At 47.5% G+C, this 13,637-nt stretch overlaps 1 protein-coding gene across 6 annotated transcripts; it reads left to right on the forward strand.

The window, feature by feature from the left end:
- The first annotated feature begins 5,711 nt into the window (after positions 1-5,711).
- Positions 5,712-13,423, forward strand: TMEM177 (transmembrane protein 177). 6 transcript variants are annotated; one of them, XR_003857311.1, is made up of 3 exons: positions 5,999-7,089; positions 7,305-7,395; positions 12,837-13,423. XR_003857311.1 is itself a non-coding variant. In XM_029605151.1 (2 exons), the coding sequence occupies exon 2, from the start codon at positions 6,236-6,238 to the stop codon at positions 7,169-7,171; it is 936 nt and encodes a 311-aa protein (XP_029461011.1). In that variant the 5' UTR covers positions 5,712-5,770; positions 6,225-6,235; the 3' UTR covers positions 7,172-7,780. The 6 variants fall into 6 exon arrangements, 4 of the variants coding, with proteins under 4 accessions (XP_029461011.1, XP_029461009.1, XP_029461010.1 ...); XM_029605151.1 differs by lacking the exon at positions 12,837-13,423 and adding an exon at positions 5,712-5,770 and having other exon boundaries at positions 6,225-7,780; XM_029605149.1 differs by lacking the exon at positions 12,837-13,423 and adding an exon at positions 5,876-5,991 and having other exon boundaries at positions 6,228-7,780.
- Positions 13,424-13,637: the final 214 nt, after the last annotated feature.

The following is a 13,637-nucleotide window of genomic DNA, read 5'->3' on the forward strand; positions in this document are numbered from 1 at the left end:
ATTTCCAGTCATCCATCGTGTTGGACCTGTTACGTACCAGCTTCGGCTGCCACCAACTTTGGGAATCCACAGTACGTTCCATGTGTCTCTTCTGAAGCCAGTAATCCTATCCTGCCCTTCGCCCAAGGTTCCCAAACCATCCCAGCTGGTTGTGGAGTCCGACACTACTTACAAGGTCCATGAAGTTCTAGATGTTCGCCGTAGGGGCCGCCGGTGGGAATACCTCCTTTCCTGGGAGGGTTACGGCCTAGAAGAAAATTTGTGGGAACCAGCTTGCAACATTATGGATAAAAACCTCCTCCTCCTCCAGTTTCATTGTGTCCATCTGGGCAAACCAAGACCTCAAGGGGGGGGGGGGGCGTAAGGGGGGGTTGCATGTGCCGGCCATGGCAGGCCTGCAGCCAGGCCCTCTTACCCTCTGCTGCCTAATCCAGCGTCTGGCTCCACTTCCCTCGCGGCGGTGGGCCACTGGCTCCGTCCTCGGGCCACCCCCGTTGCTCCTGATGCTACGACGAGCTCCTGAGTTCCGCGGCGGGCATCTCCACGTGGCCCGCGGAGAGACGCCGCTGTCCAGCACCGCGCCCCTCCCTAGGCGCACGCGCATCACTGTCTCTTTTAAAGGGCCCGCGGCGGGAACTTGGCCGCGGCCCCGGATGATGACATCGCTGAAGCTCCAGTATATAAGGCCGGACTCAGCTCCTGTTAGTCACCTTTGCAACAGGTCTCCTCTGCTGGTCGTGTACTTCGTTGCCTCCTGGTGATTCCAGGAGGAATCTTCTCTCTGAGCATCCAAACAGTTCTGACACAGGTTAGAAGCCACATCAAGCTGAGGAGCCCGGATATGACAGGCAACACAGGCTGCTTGTGCACCGATACCAGCATGGCGGTGAATGTGCGTCCAAACAGCTCACACTCAAAAATGTGTGTGCACAAAAATTAGGCATCCTCCAAAAAATAAGCACCGCTTAATTCACACACACACTCTGTGTGTGGGCACTTGCGCATATCAGCAGTCTAAAAAGTTGTGTGCACAAAATGCATGCCCAAACTGCGCACATCAATGTCCTTTAAAGGGCAAAAGCATGCAAAAAGCATTGCCGTGGCCTACCATGCGGTGCATAGGCAAGAAGCCTAACTACGGGGCCTAGCCCACCAGGGGCTGCTCAACCCGCCAGGCTGCCCAGTTCCCTTAACCCCACCGGGAGCAGGAACAACGTCAGAACGGTGCATGGAGACAGGAGGAAGTCCTAAAACCCCTGTGCCTCTGTTTCAGAAGGTAAGAATGTCATCCTTTTTTTTTTTTTTTAACTTACTGGTGCTCAGCACTTACCAGCTGAGCACAGAGATGGTCTCCAGCTGCGGGGAAGAGGGTATCTGCCATTACCACCGCACTTGGCCTCCTGCACCCACTGCAAAATAAGTCCACCCCGGGAACCCAGCTACCGGACCAAGGCACACCTCTGAGGGATCATGGAAATCACCTCAGGTATTCTCAACTGGGGGAGGGACCACTTGGTATCACTGCAGGAAAACGGTGCTTATCCTTATGGAATGTAAAATTCTCCTTCCAAAATCTGAAGCAATCCCCATAGGGAGATGCATGTCCACCATCTGCTGGAGACGGAGAATACTGGGTCACTGCAGGAGTATATATTCTGTAACATCAGTTTGATCCGTCTCTATCTGCTGGCAGGGGAGCATAACCCACTAGTCCTGAGTCCATCTGTTTACACACTAGGAAAATGAGCCTTTCAGTTTTCTGCAGCTAGAAACAGCATGGGGGCTGTGGATGCTGAAGCATAGCTCGCAGTGCTCGCATTATTGCCTCCTCTGCTGGGAGAAATATAAAAATGACCTTTCAGGTCCTCTGATGCTAGAAAGAGTATGAGGCCTGTAAAGGATGAAACCTAAATGGCATATGGTTTCCTCTACTGGGAGAAATATGCAAATGAGCTTCTACTTCTCTGCAGCTGGAAACAGCATGAGGGCTGTGGAAGCTGAAATCTTCATGGCTGTCAGTGTCCTCTGGAGTGCTCTGCTGGAGCTGCTGAGAGAAGTATGTAAATGAGCTTCCAGGTCCTCTGGTGCTAGAAAGAGTATGAGGCCTGTAAATGATGAAACCTAAATGGTACAAGGTGCCCTCTACTGGGAGAAATATGCAAATGAACTTCTACTTCTCTGCAGCTGGAAACAGCATGGGGGCTGTGATAGCTGAAATCTTCCTGGCTCTCTGGAGTCCTCTGCTGGGGCTGCCATGTAAATGAGCCTTTCAGTTCTCTGCAGCTGGAAATAGATTGGGGGCTGCGGAAGTTGAAGCCTAGGCAGCTTGCAGTGTCCTCTGAATTTCTCTGCTGGGAAAAGTATGCAACTGAGCCTTCCAGTTTTCTGAAACTGAAAACAGTGTGGGGGACTGTGGAAGATGAATCCTATGAGAGCAAAAATTACAGAATAAGCAGCCAAATGTCCAATCTGGATTTCTTTATTGTATAGAGACAACAGTGTGCAAATGAGCCCAACTCTGGCCGAGTTTCGCCCTCTTTCAATAGGACCTTTTCTTATTTGGATTCGAGAGAGACAAAGTTTATGGTTCACAGAGCAGGATCTGCAGTGCAACTTTGGGTATCAATCTTATTTTAAACACTTAAGAGGATGTTGAAGATATAAAATTGCCCCTGATGCAGCCCTATTGAAAGAGGGCAAAACTCGGCCAGAGTTGGGCTCATTTGCACACTGTTGTCTCTATACAATAAAGAAATCCAGATTGGACATTTGGCTGCTTATTCTGTATTTTTGCTCTCACGGCTTTGCTAAGCAGCCTTCCTTGCTGTTTTGTCAGTCCCTCGAAGTTGAATCCTAGACAGCTTGCGGCGTCCTCTAGAGAGACCTCTGCTGGGGCAGCTGGAAGAACTATACAGATCAGCCTTCTGGTCCTCTGCTGCAGACAGACACCACTTCCTCCTAAGTGAGATAATTAAGAATCAATAGAGTTGTGTAAATTTTGAAACAACATCAGAAAAGAATGCAAACCAGTGAGTTTTCTTTCAAAAATGTACACACAAAAGGGGTAAATTACAAACAAGTTTAAAAGGTAAGCAGTAGTGCCGATTGTCTTGTCTTCAGCAGCAGCTGAGCTTGTGAGGAAAAATACCTGAACGTAACTTGCCTTGAGCTACTAATGAAAAGGTGTGAGCTGAATGTAAAGAAATAAAAATGTTCCATTTATTTTTCCAAAACTTCCTAAATGTTCTTTTTTCTTGCTGAATTGAAGAAATTAGTTATTCAATAATAATATGACTGATACTTTTCCACTATTACAGCGGCAGAAAAGGTGTCATCTACAACTTGTTTGTTGACCCTTATTACTATCGATTTCAGCGGACAAACAAGGCAACTACTATATTTTACTCAAAAGCACAATATGATTTATATTTGATATAACAGATTATGCAGGGAATTTTTTTAAAGAGCGACACAGCAGTCTCTGTCTGGAGAACTCGGGGACCTTCTCGAGGGAAAGAGCTTGCTTTCTTGGTCCAGGTACTGGCTGGGCTAAGGAGGCGTCTGTTGGCTCTGGGGCCATCCCTGGCTTCATGGCAGGCGGCCAAAAATCAGGCAGGGCTTTCCTCTCTCCAGTCTCCCTGATCCTCTACCCCTTCAGCACCGGGAGGGGCAGGGTTGATGCCTCCGTGTCATCGGGTGTTGACTGTCTTTTCTTGTTTTACCTTCTCTTATAACGCTTAGCTGATGAATATGCAAAAAGTTCATGTCTAGTCATGCAGCGGGTGGATGGTGTCATCTCAGTATTTAAGATCGCTGACCCCTCCCTTTTCTGTGGGGGGTGGAGTCACTGCTCCTGCTGCGTGGCGACTCTGGGCTTGGTCCGGTCTCATCTTGACCAGCACTGCCTTGCCATGTCAGCAATCCTCTTCATTAGATTGCTGCCCCCCTCTCTCCCATCAGGAGTCACTTCTTGTAAGTAAGGTTTACTTGTACAATAAACAATTTCAGACTTACAGAATCTTTGTCATGAGGACTGATTGGGGGGGGGGGGGGGAGTTTAGCTGCCTGGATAATAAAACATGGATGTTTTATGCGAGCCAGAACAGTGGGTGTATATCGTGCGCCCTATCATTTTTTCCATCCAAGCTTTTGATGCTGCTTTCTGTGATTCCTCCCACTTAGTATTACAATGATACTAAGTAGGAGGAACCACAGAAAAGCAGTATTTTTTTTTTAGTAGAGCCCTTGACATGTGGCAAGACTTAATGCCACCTCCAGGGCTGGTGTTAAATTTTCCATGTTAAAAAGTGCGGGTCAGGCATATGGTGATTTTTTTGCATTGGGAGAAATAGCTAATAGCCTCATCTGCATAGCATTTACATGTGATGAGCTCTGTTAGCTACGCACTAATCCCATTACTGCATCGTTATTCTAGCACATGCAAACACGTATCAAGCTGTGCATTAGGTTGAGTGCACTATATTGCATCGGCCCCTATGTCCTTAAGAATGTGAGAAAGTGACTGAAAACTTAGAGGGGAAGACAAAACTAAAACTGGTCAAATGCCAGGATGGCATTCTTAAGGACATAGGGGCCGATGCAATATAGTGCACTCAACCTAATGCACAGCTTGATACGTGTTTGCATGTGCTAGAATAACGATGCAGTAATGGGATTAGTGCGTAGCTAACAGAGCTAATGTTGGTCTTCTAGCCAAGTTTTCCAGAAGACCAAATAAACCAAAGTTGCGGGATTTTAGGGGTGGTAGTAGTCTGCTTTAACCTGCCCTGCTAGAAGCTTGGGTATTTTGTTCCCCAGACATCACAGATAGCGACCAAAAATTGCAGGGCAGGAAAAACAGAAGTAATCTCCCTGGTAACGGAACTGTTGCAATTAGTGGAATGGCTGCAAGCAGAGGAGGGTGACTCGAGCTCAAAAAGCAAAGCGGAAGCCGATCAATGATGCTGGAAAGCAGAACAAAAGGTAATGATCGGTGTATCAAGGGATTCCTTATTGGAACTTGCCCGACTCTCGCTCACAAAGTTAGATCGCCTTCTGATCTAACTATGTGCTACAGATTGTTGATATTTTGCTACTCTTACCCGATACAATTTTGAAGTTCACATCGAAGGTACAGACTGCACTTAAAGAAATAAGAATCCTCATTAACACTTTGTGAATTTCTGACGTTGATGAGTGTTATATGAAAAGAACCCATTGGTACAGCAGCCCCTGAGGCAGCTCCTGTGTGAGCGAAACGCGGCCAGAGTCGGGTGACTCGGGCTGCCAGCAACTTTAAACAGGGATTAACCTGGCAGCGAAATAAACTTCTGAAATGTGCAAAATAAACCCCAGACAATTAACAGAACATTACAAGTGAAAGGCAATCGAAAATCTAATGACCTGAGGAGTGCAGAGTGGGTGGGAGAGAGTTAGTTGGGTTCAGATAGGAGTCTGTAACCAAGGGGGGGAGGGGGTGCGCGTGCATGAAAAAAACGTGTAAGGTGCTGCAGCAAGCGCATTGAATCTGCAAAAAACAAACAAACAACTGAGTGCTTCTCCCTTCCTGTTACAGGGGGAGAGGAAAACTGAGCATCCACAGCTGAGGGAAAGGAGAGAAGCATCTTCTGCTCCTCAACAGCTGCAAAAGTGCAAAGCAGCTCCGCCTCCTCCTGGGCACAGACTGATGACATCACGGCAGCCCGTGGCTCCTACCATCCGTGAACAAAGAGAAAGTGGGGGGCGGCTGCTTTTGCGCGCGACACCTTCGGTACTCACGTTGCTGTAAAATTCATTCCCAACCACGGTACACTTAGCGCCCCCCCCGAAGCCATTGGCTAGCTCCGTCATCCTTTGTCTGTGTTCTCTCCCCCCTCTCCACTCCTTTTATTTTATGGACCGTTCGTGACGTCCGATCGCCTGCGACCCTCGCTGAGCGCGCGGCGCAGGCAGAGCGGCGGCTATGAAATAGCACGGGAGCAGGTGGCAAGCGTAAGAAACCTGGCAAGCGGGGCGGGGGGAAGGACAGCAGCAGCCAACGCCTTAGTCGCGGATCTATTAAAGTAAAATAAAGCAGCGAAAGAGTTCTCGATGTTTTGATCACGCGGGGAGCTTTCTGAAGGCGGCCGATCGCTTCGGTCACGAAAGGGCCAGGAGTGGGGGGTACTCTGTAAACCGGCTTGCTTCTTGCGCATGATGGCAGGTTCTCGTGTTTGTCTTAAAAGCAGGTCTGGCGATGGCGGCTCCCTTGCTGCTGAAGCTCGCGGCCTTTGTGCAGCGGTACCGGAGCGGGCTGCTGGCGGCCTCGTGCGCGGGACTGCTCGGTGCAAACCTTGCCTGCCACGTCTTCCCCGAGCAGACCTTCAGGACGCTTTACCAGGGCTGGGCCAAGGGGCAGCCTGCTGAGCTCTCCGAGAAACTGCAGAACCGGTTCCAGGAGGTGCTCCAGGACGCCGGCGTGAAGCCAGCGGGGGGCTACAGAGCGTTCGCGGCCTTTGGTTTCCACCCGGTCAGCGCCGGTATCCCCTGGCTGCCCGGCGGGTCACTGGTTGGCATCCCTGCCAACTACAATAACATCAGTGATGACGGACAAGGGATTGTGAACCGGGTGGTTCTGATAAATGGTGAAGAGGTGGACTGGGCTAGTAAGGATGGCACCGTTCTAAAGGAAGCCCTCACGCTGACAAGAGATGCCCAGAAATTTTCGCTGGCTAGAGAAGTGATGTATTTACAAAGCAGTAGCCCCATCATACAGGCTGCAGTGGCTCCAGCTTGCTTGCTGGCCACATGCATGTCCGGGGTGGCCATTAAGCAGCTGTTGGGTTTGTATTCTGGTCCCATAGTATTGCGAGGACTTTATAACTTAGCAGTGCTGGGAGCTGGACTCGTTGGATATTTCCTTGCTTATGATGCAGTGAACCAGTGGCTCGACTACAGGTCTGACAGGCACACAGCCACTCTTTCAAAAGACTATGCTGGGGGAGGGGTAGAATTTTATGATAAACTGTTGTCCCGCAACAGGACTCTACGTAAACTTATGGGTAAACAAGGAGAGGAGACATATGCACCCAGTGGCAACCTTTTCCCAAGGTACTGGTTCCGATTAAAACATGCTCCTTATACTTCCAGAAGAGACCTAGTTGTAAATATTTTGAAATTGCACCAGACCTAGGAAGTGAATGAGTGTTAAACCCATAAGTGACATGACACAATTAAATTTAATCTTTGTCTTCCATGCAAACTTTTTTCTGTCACTCTCTGTTCACCCCCAATAATGTTTGAGTTCTGTATCCTATTTCATTCAGAATTGCATCAAAGATAACAGAGCTCATGTGATCTCGGACTCGCACAAGTGTTCCTGAAATATAGAAGCCCTGTTTTCTATCTTTCTTACAGGTAAATGGGCCAGTTTAGTTCAGCTGAAACCTCACTGTGATTAGAACCAGCCTTAGGATAACTGGTCTTCTGTATGGAAACTGAAATTGGTACCCTTCCCCTCCCCCGCAGCTGCTCTGGCACAGCACTCCCTCCTTCAGCAGTGGCTCCAGCACAGTATACCCATCTCTCTCCTCCACACACTTCTCTCCATCTGCCCAGCATTAGCCCCCCTCTCTTCCTCTCCCCCTAGTATTCTCTTCTCTCTTCCCTTTCTTGCTCAGCAGCATCCCCCTCTTTTTCTCGCCTCCCCGCCTCCTCCCTGCAAGCCGATCTTTCACCTACCATCATGGGCAAAGCTTGGGTGTAACGGAAACAGTCCTTCTGCACCATGTTCCTGAGTTCTCTTGATGTTTAATGATGTGCTTATTACATAGAAATTTATATAATGAACAGACATGGTCATAACTATGAGCAAATTTCTGTACTAAAGAAGGATGGAAATAAAGGATGACAAAAGAATAACATAAGGTGATACCTTTTTCTTGAACTAACTCAATACATTTCTTGACTAGCTTTCGGGGAATTGCAGGTCCACAAATTGAATCAAAAAAGGATCATAGAGCTTCTGAAATGTTCAGTAGCTCCTTATTTCTTAATAAAATGTATGTAGAGCTTTGCTTAGGAATGACATTCTTCACATACTTTCCTGGCATTAAGTTGCTTTGTGTGCCCTTTTTAGTATTTATCAAAGGTCCTGAAGTAAATAAAAGGTGATTTTCCATAGGTGAATATATATTTTTTAAGCTTTTGTTTATATAGATAGAAGACAATTTTCTTTCTGTCCATAGATGCTATCCTATGGACAGAGAATTTTTTTTAATTTGTGCAGTCACATTGTTTTAGGCTCTTAAGATAGGAGGACATGGAGCAGTTTAGTGTTAATGGACCAGAAGATAGGGCAGGTCACTTTATCTCCTCTTGCCTCAAGAGCTCACTTACAGGCCGATGCACTGACTGCAGCGCACGGCTCAACTCGCGGTTGGACGTGCATTTTGGACCCGCGGCCATAACCCCCAATACAAAACGGGGGTTAGCGCGTCCTAAACGTGTACCAACCCGCCTGCATGTAAATTCATGATGATGAGCACTATTATGTATTCCCCTCTGCAGAAAAAAATGTGCTCCAAATCCGCACATTTGTATGCTCAGAAATTAACGTCAGCACAGAGCTGTTCCCGATTGGTCCTTGTCACTGACATTTGACAGTGAAGAGGACCAATCCCCTTTCAGGACAGCCTTCAGAAGGATTGGTCCTCTTCACTGACATGACAGTGAACAGACCGATCGGCAAAAAGTGAGGGAGTGAATACATTAATATTAAGTGCTTGTTGCTTTAATATTGATTTATTCACTCCTTCACTTATTGCCAATTGGTCCCTTCACTGTCATATGTCAGTGAAAGGACCAATCACCTTTCAGAAGGCTGTCCTGCAAGGGGCTTGGTCCTTTTCTCTGTCAAATGTCAGGGGAAAGGACCAATTGGAGGCCAGACCTGGGGGGGGAGGGAGGTTAGGGCAGGTCAGACAGGGCTCACAGCCACTTCTCCTAGGTACCCGAGGTGCTAGGGACGCACATTGTTTCCTAGCGTGTCCTTTTTAGTGCAGCAGGTCATTTGAATATTACATTGGGTCCCCTGGAGAGGTGGTTGGGTGCACGTTAAGAAAGGGGGCGCTCAGCGTTGAGCGCCCCCTTTCTATGCGCCGATACTGCATCGGCCTGTTTGGGGCATATGCCTAATTTATGTAGAACAAATTTCCAAAATAAATGTAATGAAAATTTATTATTTATTTATTTAACATTTTTTTCTATACCGATCTTCATGGATAAATACCATATCAGGTCGGTTTACATCGAACAGGGGTAAAAATAACTAGGTAAAGGAAAAAAAAAAACAAAGTTACATTAAACGCGGACCATGAACTTGGAAGCTTAGGTAGCTGGAAGAAAAAAGATTAAGTTAAGTTAAAGGGAGAAATAACAAATTCCGGACTAGAGATAGTCCACATGTTAGAGTCGGTATCCATGCTGTCCAGGTAATCAGAGAAGGGGAGGTTCCATTGATCGTGAGTAGATAACGCCTAATGTGTATCCCAGGGTTCTGGGAAGGCTTGGCGGAATTTGGGGAGTGAGGTTTATGTTCGGTTTCCTTATGTTTTATGCATTGTATACTGTGCACGAGCACACATTTCTTAGAACGGTGCTTTGCAGCAAACAATCGTGTAGCGAAAACTGCCCTTCTCTGTACCTTTTCTCATGCTGCTAAGTGGCACATATGCTAGACATGTATAGAGCATGCTAATGACCTCATTAGTCATTAGCTTGCTATGTACTAAGGCCCCAGTGCCGGGTGCTACATTTAACCCACTTTTAGTGCATGAATTGTGGATCCTGTTTGGGGCTGTGGAGTCAGCTCCCTCCCACTCTCTCCTTCCTGTGTTTCCTGCAGCTGTGAGGCTCTCCACTCTGGTCTACTGAGGTTTGCTCAGGAGCAGCTCTTGGTACCCTGGTTGTGTGTATAAATGTGACAGCACCTCAGCTCCCTGTGACCAGGGTCTTGTCCCAATCCATTCCAAGTAGGTGCAAGAGTACCGGTATGTGTTGCTCCAGGTGAACCTTCAGCGACGCACCCTGCTCCTATAACGTACCTCCTGCGCAGCGCTGCCTTCTTTAGTAGTATTGGCTCTGACACAGCACCCGTCTGGGCCTCGTGTGGCTGGGAGTTTGCTGCCCCCACATTTTTGGCACTCTGGGCTACCACCTAGTTTGCCTGAGGGAAGCATCCGCTCTGTGAGGAGGTCTGGAATATTATTAGTTACTTTGGTTAGAATATTTATTTGCAGGTCTGGCCAGGATCCAGCACCGTCGCTGTAGATAAGAATTAGGAGCAGATACAGAATCTCCTGTGTAATTGCTTCATGTAATACAAGTGACTCTCACTGCTATCTGTGCTTTTCTCTCACCATTATGAGCTCTTGCTCTTTGCTTTCTCTTTTTCCACATACCCATCTTGCATGCTCTTCTACTAACCAAGCTTCCCTCAAAGCAGAACAGAAGCCTCCAGTTTACCTTGCTCACTGCTCCGGTGTTAATAGGCTTCTGATACAAAATGGTAACCATCTTCTGTAAAATGGCATCTAAAGCAACAGTGTTTGTAGAACATAAATGAAGACACAATCTAAAGCTTAGAACATTTTCAGGAATTACGATATAAATGACACACTGACGAGGCATTCTGGTGCCTAGAAATTATTTCTACTATTTTGGCCTTTACTGAAGATTTTTTAACAGCATAATTTCACTCTGGCTGGCTCCATCTCTGCTTTTCTATAATTTGTCCCCTATAATTCCAGCTAACTCTCTCAGTCCTGCACGGTGGTTACTACATCCAGAACTCTTCCCTCTACCCTCTGCCTCTAAAAACACATCCATGGCCCGAGTCTCTCCTCCCCTCCCCTCCCTGATGATCCTTCCAAAGTTATCCCCCTGCCACACTATCAGGAACAGGTTCTTACCACCTACTGACGTCTGTTTCCAGCGACAATCTGGTGCCATCTAGCAGGACGGAAAAGTGAATTGTAGGCATGGTATGCAGTTCAAAGTTAGGAGCAACCAGCAGGGTGTGCCAGATCATCAGTGGAAGCTGAGCTGGCAAGAGACTATTCTTGTTGCCTCAGTATGAGGAGGGGGTGAGGGCTAGGAGTTGAGATGTCTTTTGGAGGAAGCTTCTAGGGATCAGGAGACTGACTGTGGGGCTAAATGATCCTTTTGCTTAGGGCCGGTTAGAATGAGGGAATGGGCCTATGTATTAACAGTGCAGAGGCACAGTGCATGCATGGGATGCTCAGCGTATGTTTTTTCTGTTCTAACGCACTTTTCATAGCATATATGTGTCAAGCATATCATTATTACAGTGGCAGTAAAGCTGTTGTTTACACTGTGTATTCAGAAGTGGGTGCTAGGTTTTTATCACACATTCCCTAATGCCCCATAGTTTATTTTAACTACTGCACCTACTGGAAAGCAGTCTAAGGCTGTGCCAACCACTGTACTCATCCTGTGGCCGGTGCACCCTTACCGTCAGCCACTCCCAGGCCCTGCAAGCCACATCCTTGGCGCCGTCCCACGTTGGTGCTCCTCTCCTTAGGGCATGAGTGGGCACACTTGCCCGTCATTTAAAGGGCCGCCAGCGGAAAATCCTTGGGGGCACTTCCAGGTGACATCACAGGGCCTGGCTATTTAAACAGAAGCCTGGGCTTGACTCCTTGCTTCAGCAACAGCTCCTCCTGCATTATCTGCTGTTCGTTACTAATTGGATCCTTCTTTGTTCCAGAATCTTTCTTGCCTTGCTACATGACATGCGCAGCGCTGTACAAACATACGAAAAGACAGTCCCTGCTCAATAGAGCTTACAGTCTAATAAGGCAAACATACAGGACAAGAGACTTGGCTAAAAGAAAAGGAAGTTAGTCAAGACTAAAAGCAGACAATCAGGCGTTATATCAGGACCCCTTGACCTTGAGCTTCTCATTCAATGCTTGCTAGATTTTCAAATGTTTGCATCATATTTCCCCTTTCCCATTTTAGTATATTTCATTTAATATACTGCCATTTCTTGAAATATCAAAGTACACATTTACCTCCTGTGGTCTATAAACTGTTTATGGCTTATACAGCCTCGTGCACACCATGCATCATAGCTTTACTAGGAGACTTGAACCTTGCTAAATGATTAACACGCAGCACTAGACTTTGCAAGATGAATTTTATTTGGCTCAGTGTAGCACTGACGTTGCTTTTGGTTTATTAGATAAATGGCACTTGAGGAGTTAACCCTCGTCTCTTGCAGAGCTGGAACAGATTTAGTGACAATTAGAATGAAAATGTGATCCTAGACATTTTAGCTAAGACAAAGAAAGCTTCTAGGTCTTGCAGAGGCAATATTGACCGATTAACCATTTATTTATAATGTGCACAAATAGATTCCTGGATCTCATTTGTTTCTAAACCCTGCTGCAATACATATGAACAGGTTTTATTAGGATAAGCGAGGTCCTACAATTGTGTTGACAGAGGGTGTCCCAGTGGAGGCCATTTTTACGATTTAGCTGCGCATCATAGCAAGAGTCGAACCACCAGCCACCCCCATGGACATCTGCACAGTTATCGTGACTTGACCTGTCCCGGTCGCGATCCTTGGTTGAGAATAGCATGTTATCATGCATGTTCTTCGTCACCGATGAGGAAAGGGAGTCCCCTGCGTCGCCCTGATACTCCCCCAGACGTAGCTGATAGTCGTGCCCCTCGTCCTCCAGCACAAAGCTGTCATAGTCCGCGCGCCTCGTTCTATTGCTAGCATCTGTGAGAATGATTCTGACTTTGTTCCACTTCTGCTTTGCCAGCAGGTAGATGTACTTGGAGCCGAGCCAGTGGTCGGACTCGATGTTGCCGAACCCGTACTTGTAGGTGGTCCAGTCCGTGGCCCAGGTGATCTCGGTGTCAAAGCTGTTCCGCTGGATGACCGTCCAGCCCCCGCAGTCGTGGAAGTAGCACTGCACGACCAGCTTGGGGGAGTCCTCCGGGCGGATGACGTACAGGCCGCTCTCGGTGTGCCCCAACTGGTAGAGCTCTTCACAGTCTCGGGTGTAAGCAATGGCTGGGGGGGGGGGGGGGAGGAAAACAAGAGAAGCCGTTTCACCTGGGTGCTGAGCCCTGGAGTCCAAGAATGTTGGATGCTACGGGCAGTGTCAACCTCTTTCTAGGTGGGACCCACTCAATATCTACCATGAAATTAAAGAAAAGAACACCAGATCACAGCAGTGCTAGCAATGATTCCCCACTGCCTTACCTTGCTGTTCCTTGACTCTTCCGTTTTGGTGTTATTCACAGGTCTCCATTATTTTGGGACTTTGAACTCATTTTATTTCCTAATTCTTTATGCCTTTGTGTATCCCTTTTTTAAAGTTCCATACACCCTGTTCTTCCTGACTGCCTGTGTAGGAGTTTTTTTGTCTTGTATGTGGCTATTCCCTTCTGGGTGTGCAGGGCCGGTGCTAGTTTTTATTTTGCTGCCCTGTGTGGAAAATTACTGTGCTCCCCCCATCAAATAAAGCCCAGCACCCTCCTGCAATCTATATTTTTAAATGCTGACAAGCCCCCCCCCCCCATCCCAGAACTCGTGGATAGGGAGGGGTATGAGGTTT

Source organism: Rhinatrema bivittatum, chromosome 6 (assembly GCF_901001135.1).
Source record: "Rhinatrema bivittatum chromosome 6, aRhiBiv1.1, whole genome shotgun sequence".
NCBI classification, from domain to species: domain Eukaryota; kingdom Metazoa; phylum Chordata; class Amphibia; order Gymnophiona; family Rhinatrematidae; genus Rhinatrema; species Rhinatrema bivittatum.